The 17,191-nt window shown below is 48.8% G+C and overlaps 1 protein-coding gene and 1 non-coding gene across 3 annotated transcripts in view; both read right to left on the bottom strand.

Annotated features, from left to right (window-relative positions):
* Window positions 1–606: 606 nt before the first annotated feature.
* The window catches only part of FAM167A (family with sequence similarity 167 member A), a 37,605-nt gene continuing 21,020 nt past the window's right edge, over window positions 607–17,191 (bottom strand). For both annotated transcript variants that reach the window (XM_039876073.1, XM_039876072.1), the window contains exon 4: window positions 607–1,821. In XM_039876073.1, coding sequence (XP_039732007.1) covers window positions 1,558–1,821 — 264 coding nt within the window. In that variant the 3' untranslated portion in view covers window positions 607–1,557. The remainder of the gene's footprint in view (window positions 1,822–17,191) is intronic.
* On the bottom strand, window positions 5,290–5,408 carry LOC120613666 (5S ribosomal RNA). The gene has a single exon (XR_005655748.1). It is a non-coding gene; the product is annotated as a 5S ribosomal RNA (ribosomal RNA).

The raw sequence follows: 17,191 nt of genomic DNA on the forward strand, positions 1-17,191 counted from the left end.
AGAGAGAGAGAGAGACACTATGGAATCATGATTGGTAATACATGTTCTGTGGTTCCACTGTCCAGACAATGCTCTGAGTTTGACTCAAATATTCTGAATTGCAAAGTGGGAGGCGCTTGTGGGGGCTGAATGAGATGGAAAGTAGATGAGTTGGCAGTTTGCGGGTTTGGCAAAGCATTAGGATCGTCTTTGGAGTTCAAATTCATTGATATATGATCTGTCTAGTATTATCATAATGATTTAACACATCAATATTCTATAGCCACTAATGAGCTGTGTAACCTGAAGGAAGCCATTCTCTCTTTCTCTGGCTTTGCTTTACTCCTTAGTGAATGAGAGGTCTGTCTAGATAACATCAAAGGTCAACCCTCCCCCCAACCCCAACACACACAGCTGGCAGGGAACACCCGACACGTGGCACACTACCAGGTTAACTTTCCTAACCTGTTGAGGTCCTCACCTGGCTGATTCTCACTCTTGTCATTAGGGAGAACCTTTCAAAGTAAATTCCTGAACCTCTGTACTTGACCTACCCAACTGGCTTCACCATTCGGACAAAAATCAAACAGTTATTAACAAGTTAGCGACAAAATAGTAACAGTCTGATTCAATTAAAATAAGTCATTTAAGTCAGGCACAGAATCTCAGACAAGCTCAGGGCAAGTGTCTGGGCTCCCTCGAGTCTTTTTGGGGAGGGCGAGAAGGTAACATAGGTGACACTGTTGGAATCCACCAGGAAGCCTCTGCTGGCCCCGGGGAGAATTCAGTTGTGGGAAATCCACTGACAGACCTGCCCAGATCCATCACCAGCTGTCTCCTAGGCACTCCCCCAGGGTTGTGGGGCGGCGAGGGGCTCTTTGGAGATTGGGACTGGTATATGTGGCTGGGCAGGCAAAAGGTGTCTGTGCTTCTCCACCCAAGCTACACTGGTGTGTCCTGGCACACACTGGAGATGATTTACGTGGCACGCGGAAGTGCAAACTGTGGGGCCTGCATCCCCGAGCTGCACGTTGTGTTCCTTTCAGCTTCCCCTTCCTGCTGGGTCCCTGTCGAGGCTGTTGAGTCACCTGTTCAGGGTGAATTCGAGCCAGCGCTTAGGGGACAGCCACAGCAAGACGGGCACATCTGATATATCTAGTCACCTCCCTCTGGGGCTCAGGGCCTGTAGGGAAGCCTTCCGCAAGAATCACAGCTTTTGGGGGCCCGCCTTTGGCATCCCAGTTCTCATAGCACCATTGATCCCTGGAAACAGGAATGTGGGTCGCTGAGGGGAGGACTGGGATGCGCCAGCTGGGAACCCGGGTCTCATTGAACATCTAGATGGAGTGGCTCTTTGGATGTGACGTGAGAGCCAGTCATGGGTGTGCTCGGCTTGAAGCTGGGGCTCTGGGGTGGTCACTTGCTGACAGGCCCTGCGGGTCCACTGTTCACCAGTCTCAGGGGAGCCCTGACTCCGAGGAGACCCGCTTGGAGTAACTTGGCCCCAATTCCCTTCCATGCCCCATCCCCACCTTCCAACCCCCCTGTTCTGACTCCTCTGCCCTCTGCTAGGGCTTCTCAGCAGAGGGAGAACCTCCGGGAGTTGATGTTCATCTTGGTGACTCCAATGAGCTTGAGCGGTGTGGAGAGGCTGAAGGAGGAGGCCAGCGGGGAGTCGCAGAAGAGGTCAGACAGCTCGTCGCGCTCCTCCAGCTCGTAGGTGGCATCGTTAAGCATCCTCCTGTGGAGGTCGCAGGTCTGCTCGATCTTCAGCTTGTTGATGTCGCTGCGCAGGCGCATGAGCTGCCTGGCCAGGTGCTGGTCCTGCAGCCGCATCTCTGTCTGCAAGAGGGAGGGGTGTCAGCACTGAGCTGGGCGGGGCTGCGGATGGCAGTCTCTGGCGAGCACAGACCCACTGACAGGAGACCCAGGTAATGGCTTGCAGCATCGTTCGGACCACTAGGAGGTATTAGCACATTCCCAGCTCAGGGAGGTGGACACACATACCGAGGTGACAAATGAGGACGTGCTTGCCAAACAACACTTTGTGCTAAACTAGATGCTATGTTTAAATCCTTCTGGAAGAGGTGCATGTTATTCCTGGCTTAATGGTATTTCCGATTCAGACTCCTTATTTACAACTAGATTAAGAGTATAAAGAAATGCATGGGAGTGATAAATACCAAATTCAGAAGCATGGCTACCTCTGGGTAGGAAGGGGGTAATGTAATTGGCGGGGGGAGGGTACATAGGGGCTTCAACTTGTGCTGGTGATGTTTTATATCTTGTGTTGGGTGGTGGGTATGCTGTTATATTATTCTTTAAACATTTGAGAATGCGATGTTTCTTAAAGTTTCAAAAGAGCTAAACGTAAATATATGCTAATAATTATTAGATGTTTTACTATAAACCAGGCGCTGTTCTAAGTGCTTTGGGTATGTATTAGCTTTGGTTGCCATACAAAACACCATAGACTGGGAGGTTTACACAAAAGACATGTATTTCTCACAGTCCTGGAGGTCAGGGAGGTCAAGATCAAGGTGCAGGCTGATGAGGTTCCTCGTGAGGACACTCTTCCTAGCTTTCAGATGGTCACTTATTGTTGCATCCTCACATGGTGGAAAGAGAAAGTTCTGGTCTCTCTCTTTTTATCAGGATACTAATCCTTTCATGGAGGCCTCATCTTCATAACCTCAAAATCTAATCACCTCCCAAATGCCCCACCTCCAAATACCATCGCAGTGGGGATTAGGGCTCCAACATGTAAATTTTGGGAAGACACAGACATTCAGTCCATAACAGGGTAAATTAACATGTAACAGTCGGTCTCCTGTACAACTCTGTAAAGTAATTTCATCATCATCATTCACAATTTATAAATGAAGAGGCAGAGGCTCAGCAAAGTAAGCCACTGTGGCAAGTCACAAAGCTCATAAGTGACAGAGCTGGGATTAGGAACATAGACCATCAAACTCAGAAACAAACTGCTGACAACTAAGTTCTCCTGCCTCTTCGGGTAGAGTTGGAGTGTAGGGGTATGGAGCAAGTTCTGTGTTCAGTGATCTAGTAGAAGGTTCATAATATTTCTAGTGCCTCAGTGCTTTCTGTCAGGAAGGGATGTGATAGCAATTCCTCACCTGGTCTAACATGTACAGTTTCCATAATTCATCTGCATGTCAACCTTGTAGTGTGGCAGCACACAGCCAGTCCTGTGGCACCAGCAGGACCAAGTGTTTGGCAAGTCTGTGAGAGTTTCCGTGAGTTGCTCGGTCTCACAGCTGTGTGATGGCAGAGAGGGGACTGAAGCCCGTGGGATCTCTTCAGGCTCCCGCTGTGGAGCAGCTTCCATTAACAACACTGCCGCTTAGACTGATCACCAGCTTTCCTACTTGACCCGGATCTGATTCCTAGTCACTCTTCACTCTGCCTATGCTTTGTAAGTGCTTATTGTTTTAGTATTTTTGTGTCTTTTTTTGTATCTCAGCTGTGCCATTCACCTGGTGCTTGGAGCCAAACTGATTTAGAAAAATCAACCGTGAGATCCCAGAGTGCCCCTCCCCGTGGTGATGTAAATAAACCCAAATGTTCTTACTTTTCCCCCTGTTTACATTCAGAATCAAGTGTATTACAGGGTAGAAAAATAAGCAACTTCACCAGTCAGCATTTCATTGTTCTCCCCCTCCCCCTTTCATTTTAATATATCTTTCTTCTAGTTTCATAGATGAGGAAAATCAAGATAGAAAGTCTTGATTGGGGATCAGCAAAGTATTAAATGGCAGAATTGGGATTAAGGTTCATAGGCTCCAGTTAATTAGTTTACTTCTCAATCCTTGGGCATAACAATCCAAATTTATTACCAATCAGACATTCTATTGGTCTAGAATAGCACCAAATTAATGGTGGCAGGCTCACCACAGGACAGTTGGTCATTTATTAATTTATTTGGAGCTCCTAGCCATGCTTGCAGCTGGACTAGGTGCTGCCTAAACTCTTCTGAAGAAGACAGGAGTTAAATTTGAAAGACTGTGCAGTCTCACATGCATTGCTTTATTCGATATGGTCTTCTGGGAATTTTACTCAAACTTTGAAAAGCCAGGAACCCTATGGTTTAGACTTGACATCTGGCTTTAGGAACTGGATCTTTGCTCTGAAAAGATCCTTTAGAGTTGGAGACTTTGAGGTTGGGAAGGTATCTGAGAGTTTCTGTGAGATGCTGCCAGCAGCGAGTACCTGGTGAGGGAAGGGACCATCTTTCTATGGCCGATAGATCTGGTCAAAGGTCAGAGGAATGATTTAGGGTTTAAAACACATCGGAATCAGCTGGACAGAGGGGTGATAGTAGGGCACATGTCCAGTTTCTTTTGACAGGACAAAGGCCATCTTGGTGGAGCTGCCTCGCACACCCACTCAGCTTGGATGCACTCAACTCTGCATGAGGGAAAGAAGGGAAGAAGACCACATTTCCAGTAGGGCTGATGACTCTGGCCATTCCGCTTGTTTGTGCCCCAAGGCGAGGAGGGGCTGGGAATCTGAAGTTTCCTCAGCAGGCCTTGGTTCTGAGGGCGTCTCACAATGTGAGCACCCCACCCCGGGAGCTGCTCAGAATACATATTTTGTTATGTCCCCTAAATGTAAATCAACTATCTCATCTGATGCTCCAAGAAACAGTGTTTATTCCAACACAAGAAAAACCAAAAGTGTTGTCCCTATTCTCACCTACTCTGTGGGCCACAAAGGGGTTTTCCAAACACTAATTTGACACTAATTTGAATCCTTACTTAAGAGGTAACTGCTGTAATCAAACCAGATCCATATAGAAAAAAGTTCCCATAGCCTCCAAAGAAACTTGAATAAAATGTGCAAGGCTAAGAGGCTTCCCCACCCCCACCCCCCAGAATTTTTTTCAATTGTGGTAAAATACACATAACATAAAAAGTGTACGGTTCAGTGACATTAAGCATATTCTCATTGCTGTGCAACCATCACCGTCATCCATCTCTGGAACTCTTTTCATTTTGCAAAACTGTAACTCTGTTCCCATTAAACAACAACTCCCTGTTCCCTGTCCCCAGTGCCTGGGGACCACCATTCTACTTCCTGTCTCTATGAATTTGATGACTTTGGGCACCTCATATGAGTGAAATCTATAGTATTTGTCTTTTTGCGACTAGTTTATTTCACTTAGCACTAGGTCCTCGAGGACAGCTCATACAACTAAGAGGCTTTTTTTTTTTTGCGAGGCAACCCTTGCTTGACCTCACAGATTACAAGGACCTTGTCAGCTTACAATCCCTTATTTTTTATTTTTTATGCCTACAGCACCTGGTCTTCCTAGGTGGTCTCCCATCCAAGTACTAACCAGGCCCAACCCTGCTTAGCTTCCGAGATCAGACTGGATTGGGCCTGTTCAGGGTGGCATGGCTGTAGACTAAGAGGCTTTTTTATAAATTAGAAAATTCTAATGAACATATGTTTTGTTGATCCCGTGTAGAGTGAATCAGAAGCATGGCAGTTCCTGAGGATGGTTACGGAGAGCAGGGTCTGGGATGGAGCCCCTTCCTTCGTTTTCTCTCTTTTCTGCCAAGGAGACAATCCAGTGGCAATGACAACACATACCCATCTTCTGATACATACTGTCAGATACAGTCTCCATATATTATTTTACTGCATCTTCCCACGAGTCTAGATGATAGGGTTTTTGATCTGTTTTATGGTTTAGGAAACCAGCTCTGAGAAGTTAAGGAACTGTGCGTGGTGGCACTGATCACGTTGGGGCCCCCCAGAGCCCAGAGCTGGTGGCCTCTCCATGACTCCTATCCATCCATTGGTGGGCTGGGGCCTAGAGGCAGCAGAAATGGGAAATCTATTGCTGTAGGGTTAGAATCTGGGTTCAAGCTGAACCTTATTCCTCACTAGCTGTGTGGCTTTGGGCAAGTCACTAACGCTCCTTGAATTTCTGTCTCTTTATCTACAGAAAAGGAATAATGCCTATTCCAAGGACTGTGAGAAGCAAATTAAATAGTAAGTAATACGCCAAATAAGCTGAACAGCACCAGTCAGGTAAAGGGAAGAGGTTCATGGCTTAAGTCCTTTCTCTCCAGGGCAAGGTACAGGATGTGGGAATTGCCCGTGCTTCCAGTTTTAAGACTTGATTAGAGAAACTGAGATACTAGTCCCAATGATTCAACTAATAATGTGAGTTTAATGCTCTCCTGGCAAAGGCTCAACTGTAGGAAGAGAAGATTTGTAATCCCCCGCCCCAGGGATAAAGGCACTTGCTGGATGCTCAGAGGTGTGGCTTGTAATTCCAGCAGTCCTATAATTAGGGTACAGTACTTGGTAAAAGGGAGCGAAACCACACTGCATTGCTGTCAGCACATTGCGGTAAAAGCACAGGAAGGGGGGGCGGTGGATGACCGGTGGCCTCTTGAGATAACTGCACTTGTGGTCTATGCTTGGCTGTAGCCCACACAGGTTTGTTTCCTTGTCAGACGAGAATGCTTTTTAGGAGAGCTTGGTTGTTTCTTAAGGTAGAAGGTGAATCCCCAAGGGCAGGATTAAGTAACTGAAGTTGGTAATTAAACTGTTGAAACTGCTCTTCCAGAGGAGATTTCCTTCACTTGGCTTGGTGAGGGGTGGAGAGGGGCCTGGGAGAGGGGAGACTCCCAGGAGGATGGCCAGCAAGGAAATCCAGAGGACAGAAAGACCTAATACGAGTGTGTAAGTAGTTTGCTGTGAGGTCTCTTTAGCCAAGTCTCACGGGTTAAAAGAGGCGTTGACTCTTGCCTCTGGCTGGGTGACATAAAGACAAAGCCCACGGTAAAACGATGTGGGGGGTACCCGGCAGTTCCTCAGAAAATTAAACCCAGCACTACCATATGATCCAGCAGTCCCACGTCCACGTATATACTCAAAAGAACGGAAAGCAGGGACTCGAGCAGGTATTTGTAACTGGCAGCATTGTTCACAGTGGCCACAAGGTAGAAACAACCCAAATGCCCACTGACAGGCGAATGCGTGAACAAAATGTGGCACATCCATACAGGTAAATATGATTTAGCCTTAAAAAGAGAGGCAATTCCGACACATGCTACAACACAGCTAAACCTTGAGGACAATATATAAATGAAAAAACCCAAACACAAAAGGGCAAATACTGTAGGATTCCACTTATAAGAGGCATCCAGAGTAGTCAGAGTCACAGAGACAGACAGGACAATGGTGGTTGCCTGGGGCTGGGCGGAGGGGGATGGATACAGGATTCTAGTGTGGGAAGACGGAAAGCTCCAGAGATGGGTGGTCGTGGCCACCGCACAACAATGTGGATGTACTCAATGAATTGCACACTTAAAAATGGTTCAAATGGTACATTTCATGCTATATATATATATTACCACAATTTAAAAACAACAACAAAAGCTGCGATTTGGGGGTGACCACCCCGACCTGGTTTGCCCAGGACCTTCCTGGTTTTAGCCTTCGAAGTCCCAAGTCCTGGAAACCTCAGAGTCGGGCAAACAGGAATGGCTGGTTCGCCCTACCGGTGGCAAGCGTGGCTGCAGGCGTTGGTGACTAAGGACCCATCCCGGGCAGTCAGAGACCCCACTTGTGGGATGCAGTCTTTAGCTTGAGCAGCACTGGGAACCGACCACATCCTGATGGAGGCCGAGCGATTGGGAGCTTGACGGCCTCTCTGAGATGGGTTAGAGGAGTGGTGGCCACAGGAGGAGGACTCGGACCAACTGGCGGGGGGAGAGAGTATTGTGCTCTTTGCCAAAGCCTCCTGCAGCACATGGGAGAAGCAGCACTTTTGTGGAAATCTGGAGAATTTGCTTCCATCCTCAGCACCCCTCACCTACTTCCTCTGTGTTCACTCGCTCTTTCTAAAACACTGAATAATTTCTTGGTGTCCCAGGGAAACAAATACCCTTATTCCTTGATGCCAACAGGATCTACTTAAATACTTTTTAGACCTGATAGCTTCAGATCTAAAATGTCCCGAAGATTTTAGGTGTTAAAAAAATATATATATATAACATCAGACTGTCAGGCGCAGAAGAGGCAATTCCGAAGGTGCTACCTTTAACTCAGTGCAGCTTCTGCATCCTAAAACGGGAGCAAATGTATGGAGTCACACATCCTAAAACGGGAGCAAATGTATGGAGTCACACAGATCCTCCTCTTGCCAGCAAAGGTTCATGACCCCTATTCATGATCTGCGTTGTTTCTATTCTCTAGTCCTTTGTTTTCTGGAGAATTCTGTACTTTAGCCTATGAAAGCTTCAATGTTCTCTTAGTTTGGAAAAACAACAAGACAGTGACAGTGGTGACATGTGGCTCTGTGCAAATCAGAAAGCACATTTGGGGCAGAGATTTCTGAATGCATCTCTAATGCTGGCCCCAGAGAAATCCCAGCGCCCATGAACTGGATTGGAGAGTGTGGTAATTAGCACAGATCTGGGCAGACAGAAAGAATCCCAAGGTGATCAAGGGCATTGTTTAATTTCTATTTCAAGGCTCGTATCTAAGCTGTCTCAGCCCAACAGCTGCAATTAGTCCCTGACCGATGTTGAAGAAAGAGACTGGGATTGAAATCCAGGCCATTTTCTCAGCAGCATGTGAGGAAATAGAACGTGCCCTGTTGTCTATGAGATTCAATTCTTAACCTTGAAAATGGTTTGTGTAACCTGTCTCGTGATTCTTTATCTTAACCAGAATGTCCAGCTTATTGTTTTAATCAGCGTTGTGTAGGAACGCATTTAGAAGTCTAGATTAAATATTATTCATTATTTGATCATGGGTTTGGCCTCTTAAGAGCCAGGATAATGCTGCTAGGGCGAGTCGGGGTCACTGAGGTGTGCTGCTGGAGGACAACTCAGATTCTGGGAAAAAATTTTAAAGATTTTTTAAAAATACCTCTAGAAACCAACCTGAGCTTGTGAACTTATTTCCAGGAGAAGCTGTTGATTCTGGGCGAAGGTGAGAATGAGTTCTCAAAGGTCTACCCTGGAGGGAGCAGACCACTGCTCCTGGCAAGCAGAGGCTTTGCTCATAGCTGCCACTTGCTCTGCAGCTCCTGGCCTTGGGGCTGGTTTGGGGATCTTTTGGACGCCCCTGCCTTGGGTTGTGGGTGGGCAGGAGAAGACTATGGCTCCCTTCCCCTGAGCAGGTGATAATTTGTCAGTCTGGCCAGGCTACTCTAAGGGGCTGTCGTGCTCCTCTGAGAGCCACTGTGTCTACTGGGAGGGAAAGTCTGGCAGAGCCCCCGAACTGGGGCAGAGAGCAGGCGGCACCTCAGGTACTGCCAGGGACTCCCCATCCTCTATGGCAAGAGTCAAGCTCTGCATGTATGATGAGATCTTTGATTTTTAAACTTAGAAAGTCCTAGGCCAAACTGCCATCTTCTTGAGTAAGACTGGCCTTTGGGAAGGATAGGGTGATGCATCCTGAAGTGCTTCCAGATCTGTCCCCAGAGGCTCTGGGTTCTAGTCTCCTAGGGTCTGAATGTTTGTATCCTTCCAAAATTCACATGTTGAAACCCTCAGCGTGATGATGGCATTTGGAGGTGGGGCCTTTGGGAGGTGCTTAGTCACAAGAGTGGAGCCCTCAGGAATGGGATCAGCGCTCTTATAAGAGACCCCAGAGAGCATCCTTGTCCCTTCCACCATGTGAGGACACAGCAAGAAAGAAATCTGTGTCCTGAAAGAGGGCCCTCTCCTGACCATGCTCGTACCTTGGTCGTGGACTCACAGCCTCCAGACTGTGAAAATTAAATGTCTGTTGTTTATAAGCCGCCTGGTCTGCGCTATTCTGTTGTAGCAGCCCAAAGGGACTAACGCACAGTCCTAGCTCAGCCCCTAATGCGATGAGTGGCTCCGGGCAGGTGAGGTGACTCCTTTGTAAAAAGGGGATGCCACATAAAACTGCATCCTGGACGTGACGGGGGCCTGAACACTGCACACCTAAGAAAGAAATGTTGTGCCCCAAAGCGAGAGCAGGAGAGGTGGGCACTGTCGCTGCCTGGGAAAGACGGGTCCGGATTAGCTGCCTGGGAAAGACGGGTCCAGATTAGCTGCCTGGGAAAGACAGGTCCGGATTATACGCCCTCTCCTCTCACCCAGCACCTCACTCACCCTGTGACCCCTCCTGCCTCCTTCCTTCCTCTCTGTCCCTCGATCCTGCACTCAAAGTGATGGGCAGGTCTCTTCCCTTTTTTCAAACCTTTCAGGTACACCTTAGCCAGCCCTCCTGGCTCCCCTGTCTTTCCGGCCTTGACACTCCCATTCTGAGCCCCTCATCACTGCTCCCCGCCCCCCACTTTGGCAGCCACACAGGCTCTTTGTCCCCTCCTGGGAAACAACCACTCCTTTCCACTCTGTAATCCTTCAGGCCCAGCTTAACCCTTGCTTCCCCCTCCCTGTGGTGGGGTGACACCCCCACCATGAGTAACTCTTACCATAGCACCTATATGTGCCATTGACTGTGTCCGTTTAATCATCTATGTCCCCACCAGGTGTAAAACACCAAGGAGAGATGAAGGCCATGTGTTCACCAGGACCACCCCAGTGTCTGGTGCACAGCTCTGGTGCAAAAGCCATTTATTTGTGGGAGAGAGAAAAAGAAAAAGAAGGAAGGAAGGACAGAAGGAAGAAGGAAGGAAGGAAGGAAGGAAGGAAGGAAGAAGCGAAGGGAGGGAGGGAGGGGAGGGAGGGAGGAGGGGAGGGAGGGAGGGGAGGGGATGCTTGAGAAGGAAGGAAGGAAGGAAGGGAGGAAGGGAGGAAGGGAGGAGGGAAGGAAGGAAGGAAGGAATGAAGGGAGGAAGGGGAGGAAGGAGGAAGGAGGAGGAGGGAGGGAGGAGGAGGGAGGAGGGGAGGGGAGGGAGGAGGGAAGGAAGGAAGGAAGGAAGCGAAGGAAGGAAGGAAGGAAGGAAGGAAGGAAGGAAGGAAGGGAGGTCGACTGGTCGGTCTTGGGTTTCCACAGCTTGGAAAAACCCGAGAAAAGCATTCCTGACCTTCCCACCCAGGCTGCCCTCCGGGCTTGGGGAGAGGCAGCAAGGAGAATGACCAGAGCAGCGGCTCGTGGGTCTGAAGTCCTTCTCCACCCTCACTGGTAGTACAACTCTGGGCAAATTGCTCAAGCTGCTTGAGCCTCAATTTCTTTATCTGTAAAATGGGCATAATAATAATATCTACTCTGAGAATTAAATAAGTAAAACATATAAAACTTTTGGTACAGGACATAGGGTTCCATAAATATTAGTTCCACTTTATCCCTTCTTTATAATTGGAATCACAGAGCTAAACATTCAATTTATTTTTTGTTGTTGTTATTTCTCATATGACACTCTTATCCCTCCTGGATTAGAGGAGTTCTTGAGCTCAGCGACCCTGTTCTGATTCTTCTTTGCTCCCCAACAGTGCCAGGAGCACAGCTAGTCGCCCACCTATGCTTCCCACATACCTGACACCTGTTGCTCTCCACTCCACCAAGCACAGCTCATGGGGTGGGTGGGGTAGTATTAGCATCTCCACCATCAGGTGGCTCATTCAGTGTCACAGAGCTAGTGATGCCAAAGCACTTCAAGCTATGAAATGAAGGCAGGGGACCCTCCTGGACAGAGGCGTCCTTAGCTGGGACATAATGAGGTCCAGGCCCACCAGCGTGGGGCCGTGACCTTCCCCAACTCCCCTGCCACTGCCCAGGACAGCAAGTGGAGGCCACGCTGGTTCAGCAGCCGGTCCTAGGGCTGTACCACTCATGCCAGGCTGCTGGAGTGGAGCCCACAGCACAGCTACTCCTGCTGGGCCCCAGCCAGACTGCAAGAAGGGCCGGCTCCCCCACCGCTCCGAACCAAGATGCCCTGCTGGGGTGTCTCGGCAAGAGGGTGGACAGAGAGAAGACATGCCCGCAGGGGACTGTCTTCCTGTTCTGCCGGGAGCTCCTCGTGTTGCCTTCTGAACCTCCACCTGCGGGAAGCACTACGCAGCCCAGGAAAGGATTACGCTTCGTTCAGTCATCACTGAAGCTCGGGTTCGGCTGGGGCAGTTGTCAAATGTGAATGCAGGCGGCTGAGGTGCCCTGGCATCCTTAGAGAGCCCTCGGCAGACCCTGGAGCCCCAGTGTTGGGACTTACAGATTTTTCTTGGGTTCTGATCTTCCCAGCTCGAAAGCTAATGCTCTGAGAGTTTCAGCTCTGATGCTGAGCAAGCTCATGGAGCAGCCTGTGACACCTGCTGACCCAAGGTGAGGAAGTGACTCCACAGAGCAAGAGTACGGCGGGCTGCTGGTGGGAGGCGCGTGGAGTTGGGGCTTCTATGAATAATTAAGGCTCCCACACACCTGTAGTTTCTATATATAGAGTCCCACCTGTGCCTTCTAAAGGAGGTGGAGCAAATCTATTCCCTCCCTCACCTTCTAGGCACAGTTGAGGCCATTTTGCTCTCAAAAGTCATTTTACAAAACATTGCTTTGGAACATGCCTTCTTAGGAAGAACCTGCCTTCTTTAAGATTCATCTGATGGAAGGGCCTCACGGCAGCCTACGGTACTGGGGCGAACTCAGAACCCATCTCAGGAGTATTTGTTGTGTCTGTGGAGCATCTGTGACCCAGTCTCCTTTATGTTCCAGAGTTAGGGGATAAGTCGAAGCTGCCTACCACCACCCCCGCCCCACCACACACACACCCTCAGTGCTCAGAAGGTCTCCGGAACTGCTGAGTACTATGAAATGTGCAAGCACTGACCGTGGGCTGCTGACATGAGTGTGCGATGAGAAAGGGTGTGGGTGGGGAGGGCTGGGCCAGAGCCTGACGGGCCCTCACAGAATCTCTGCGCTTCTCCCTTCCCCATAGAAAACTGAGGGTCAATCATCCCTTTGGTTCCGTCCTGCCCTAGGATTTGATGGTTCTGTTCAGAATTCTAACTAGCATTATGAGAGTTAGCACTGTCGGAAAGAGGAGGTTTTGTCCCCCTCAGTCACATGTGCCAGTGGGGGGGCCTGCCCTGGGTGGTAGCGGGGTGAGGGAAAGAGAACCTTCTTGATCTGCCTGGGACCTGCCTTCTCCCCAGCTCCTGAGTGGCCTCTGGGCGGTGGCCTGGGCTGGCGGTGGAGCTGTGGCCTCTGAGTGCTAGGCTGTTGGTGCAGGCTTGGACACCGTCTCCACGCTGCTGAGGGCTCAGTGACCCTTGACTGGAGTAAGCCTCTCTATGACCTTTCCCTGGCTTTTGTCAGCTCACAGGCCTGGGTCTAGGGATTCAATCAACACCCACTGGGCAGTATCCAATTTTTTAGGCTCTGGCGGCAGTCTGGAGCAAGGAGTGACCACTCAGCATGGACCTCAGCTCCCCAAGCATTTTGGAACTATATTTATTATACCTCTGGTATAGCTCTTGTCACATTGTGTCATTGGGTTTATGTGTCTCTCTCCTCCTCATAAAGACAGGAACCCTGTCCCATTCACCTGGGTCCCCACCCACACCAGCACCTAAGCTCAGGCACTCAGTGAACTGGGTTGTATTGAATGGACAGGGGATTGGATCAAAGGACCCCTACCTGACTTACACGGCCCAGGACTGCCCTGTGCCCTCATGCTGGTTGGGTGCAGCCATCAGGCTTCTTCCCCACCCCCTCCTCTCTCCTTTGCACTGCACGATAACCAAGAAAAGGGAAGGGGCAAAACCTCCTGATTCGCAGTCCACTTCTCCTTATTGGTCAGCAGTCCCCACCGCATCAGCTCTCACACTGAGTGGGACAGGCACAGGGACTTCTGGGAATCGCAGGCCTTATTTTTCGTATCTTATTCTAGGAGATTCTATGCCATGCCTTGCCTTGCCTGCCTGGCATTTCTTTCTTTCCTTCCTTCCTTCCTTCCTTCCTTCCTTCTTTCTTTCTTTTCTTCTTTTTCTTTCTTTCCTCATCTGCAGGCCACATGGTGAGGAATGTGTACCAATGACATCAGCAAGATAGAGAGGAATTTGGTTCTTTTCTCTTTTTTGTTTTTTTTCCTATCTTTTTTCTTCCACAATTATATATAATATCTTCCTACTCCAGAAATTCAGAAACCACAGAAAAGTCCAAAGAATAATATTAGCACCCCACAATTAGAGATCATTTCTGTTTTGGCCTATTTTCTTTGCTGACATTGTTTATACATTTGCTGACAGTGTTTATACATTCTTTAGTAACCACTGCCCAAATTCTGCAGGTTGCTGGTGTGGACAGGCTAAAAGCCCCTAGTGAGACTGAGAAGACTTTGCCTGGGCAAAGAAACACCTGGATTAGAAACTCTCTTGTGAATCAAACCCAGCTTAGCTAGCACCTCCCTGGATGGCCCTGAGCAAGTTATTATTCTCATTATGGAACAGGCACAGCTGCACTGCCTCCCCCTCTCCCCGTTAACGGGCTGTGACTAGGCATAGCTAATAACTCTGTAACCTTCTACATGGGCCCCGTTCTGAAATTAGTAGAGTTTTAAATGCAAGCTTTTTGACAACTTTTGGCCCCACTGACTTGAACATTCGATGTGAGTACCCATACCTCATACAAAGTAAAGAGATCTGGATCCAGAGCCAGGAGGTGCAGGTCTATGCCTTGAGTTAGCCGCATCCTTGCATTTGGCTTTGGGCAAGTCACTTAACTTCTCTGACCCCTCATCACCTTTCTGAGCCTCAGTCTTCTCATCTGTAAAATGGGAATAGCAAATACTTCCAAACCTCTCACAGGATACTGTCTACAAAAGTGCCTCGAGAACCGTAAAATTCTCCCCAGATGGGAGGTATTAATGTGGCTGCCATCAACACGTGTCTCACCTCCATCCCCATCAGAACATGCTCTGTGAGTTTGGACTGTCATTCGACTGTATCATTAAGCAGAAGTGAATAAGGTAGGCCTCAGAGGGCTGTGCCTGGACACCTCAGTCACGTGCTTGTCGAGCAGGCTGCACAGGCAGGAGAGGGTTAACCAGGAGGGGATAAACTCAAGCTGCCACCATTTCGGGGCCAGCTGCATCCTGCCACAGCAGGCCCTAGAATGATTAAAACTTGTCAGGTTTCTGCTCCCTTTCTCTAACAACCATAAACACCTTTTGGGGGCTCTGTCTGCTGGGATTCAACACCTGTGTGAAGCTAAAAAAAAAAAAAAAATACTGTGATGCCCAGGGATTCTCGCCACAAAGGCAACCCCTCAGGAAGCTGGAATGTTTTGTTTTTAGTTTTGGCGTCATATAGGCCACGCAGAAGAGTTCTCCCTTTTATCTCTCAGGTTGGCAAGGGGAACATTTCATGAGGATTAAAGGGCGAAGACAGAAGGGAACATTCCTTTTTTTCCTTGTGCTGCCAGTCCTGGGACCGAAAGCAGTCAGAGGCCTTTGTGATACGTTCTGAGAGTCCCACAGCTTCAGGGTTGTGCCCTCTCTAGCTTACCACTTCCTGAAGAATTGCTCCCCACCCTACCCCAGGCCACTTGGCCACCAAGGAGGGAAGCTTGAAGGTAGGAAGCTGGATGCTGCAACCTTCTGGCAAGGTGAGCAGACTGGAGCAAGCAGAGTGGCATGATAACCACTTAACCAGACTCCGAGTCCATCTCCCCCAAAACGGTGAGGCTGGATGTCAGCCTGGAGAAGCCAGGTGGCCCAAAGTCACCTAGTGCAGAGGTGGCAGCCCTGCCTGCACAGCCAGATGGCAGCCGGTTTTCTGCAGACTCGGGTCAGGCCTTCCTAGCTGGAGGACAATGCCAACAGGATTTGAGGAGCTCTACCTTTTGTGTATCCCCCAACACATCAACCTGAAAGAAACTCACTCTACTTTCAGGAGTCTGGGGGCTGTCAAGAGTGACAGTTATTTGGCCTGAGGTGGAAGGCTAGAGGAAGTGTGGACCCCTGAGGGAGATGCTGGGATCCTTTACTGTCTTGGAAATAAGTCAAGATTCAGGCAGTCGCTCTCTGCCGTTGAGCTGGCCTTCCTCAAAAAGGGTCAACACTGACAACAAACATCTCTCTGGTTACAGTAACTGCTCCTTGGTACACGTGCTTGCCCTCCGCTGGACACAAAGCCACAACCGAGCCAACATTTGAGTCCACTTGAGTGTTTGGCTTTGCATAGGGAAAACGGCCACACAACTGTCTGAATTATAGACTTTTAATCTGTTTCCTCAGCCACGTCATGAGAAAAGACGAATTTGTACATGAGCCTGACAAACTGGTGGAGAGAGCCTGCCCAGGTGTAGAGAAAACTTGATACTGGGCTTAAAATAAAACAAGGGTTATTTGAAACCACTTTTCTTGAGTTAAAAAATAGGTTAATTTCTAACGATGCCTAGAATGAGTTAACAGATACTGAATTAGAAAAACAATGACATGAAGTTTAATGTTTTGACTGAGACTTAAAAACAGGAGAATGGGTTTGTTATTCAAATGTTGAACTCTGATTTTAATTCAATCAAAGGATTTTACAAGTTGCCTCTTTAGAGTTTAATCTTCTAAACGGGCAGAATCGCATGTTTGAGTTGCTGCCTGCCAGTCTGTGTTTAGGCTGCTTTTGACCTCTGATGTACCCTCTTCTGAATGGATTCATTCGGTTCTTGGCCCCTCAGTGTGAGATGCGGTTGGTTCCTAGAGGCCCCTTCACTGGCTGAGGCCCAAGCCAAAATGGCAGTTATGGCAGGGATGGGGCTCAGGGTGCAGGCTTGGGGATCCCTGGGGCTTCCCTGTGAGGTCCCTTTTTGGTCCCCTGACCCCAGTCTTACCTGTCTTTCAGTCCCAATACTCAAATGGTGGTCCGTAGACCAGCGGTATAGCATTACCTTGAGCTTGTTGGAAATTCTGAATCCTGGACTCCATCCCAAACCTTTAGGATTAGGATTTTTATTTTCACAAGAGAATCGGGGGATTTGTATGCACATTAGAGTGTTAGGGTCACCACCCTAAGAGAAGATCTACCACACAGCCGAGTAGACATGCCAACCAGCCCCTCTGCCTGAGGACCACCTCTCCAGCCTCATCTCCTGCCTCTCCCCAAGCTCTCTCCTCTCAATGGCGAAGGCTGAGTTCAAACTCTGGCTCTGCCACTGACTAGTCGTATGATTCTAGGCAGGTCGTCTGACTTCTATGAGCCTCAGTTTACTCATCTGTAAAATGGAGACAACAACCACCATCACAAAGGTCTGTCGTAAGAGTCAAAGAGATAATGGAGTGAGGGATGGGATTCTCATTCAGTCC

The sequence above is a fragment of the Pteropus medius genome, unplaced genomic scaffold (assembly GCF_902729225.1).
Source record: "Pteropus medius unplaced genomic scaffold, Ma_sr-lr_union100, whole genome shotgun sequence".
NCBI classification, from domain to species: Eukaryota; Metazoa; Chordata; class Mammalia; order Chiroptera; family Pteropodidae; genus Pteropus; species Pteropus medius.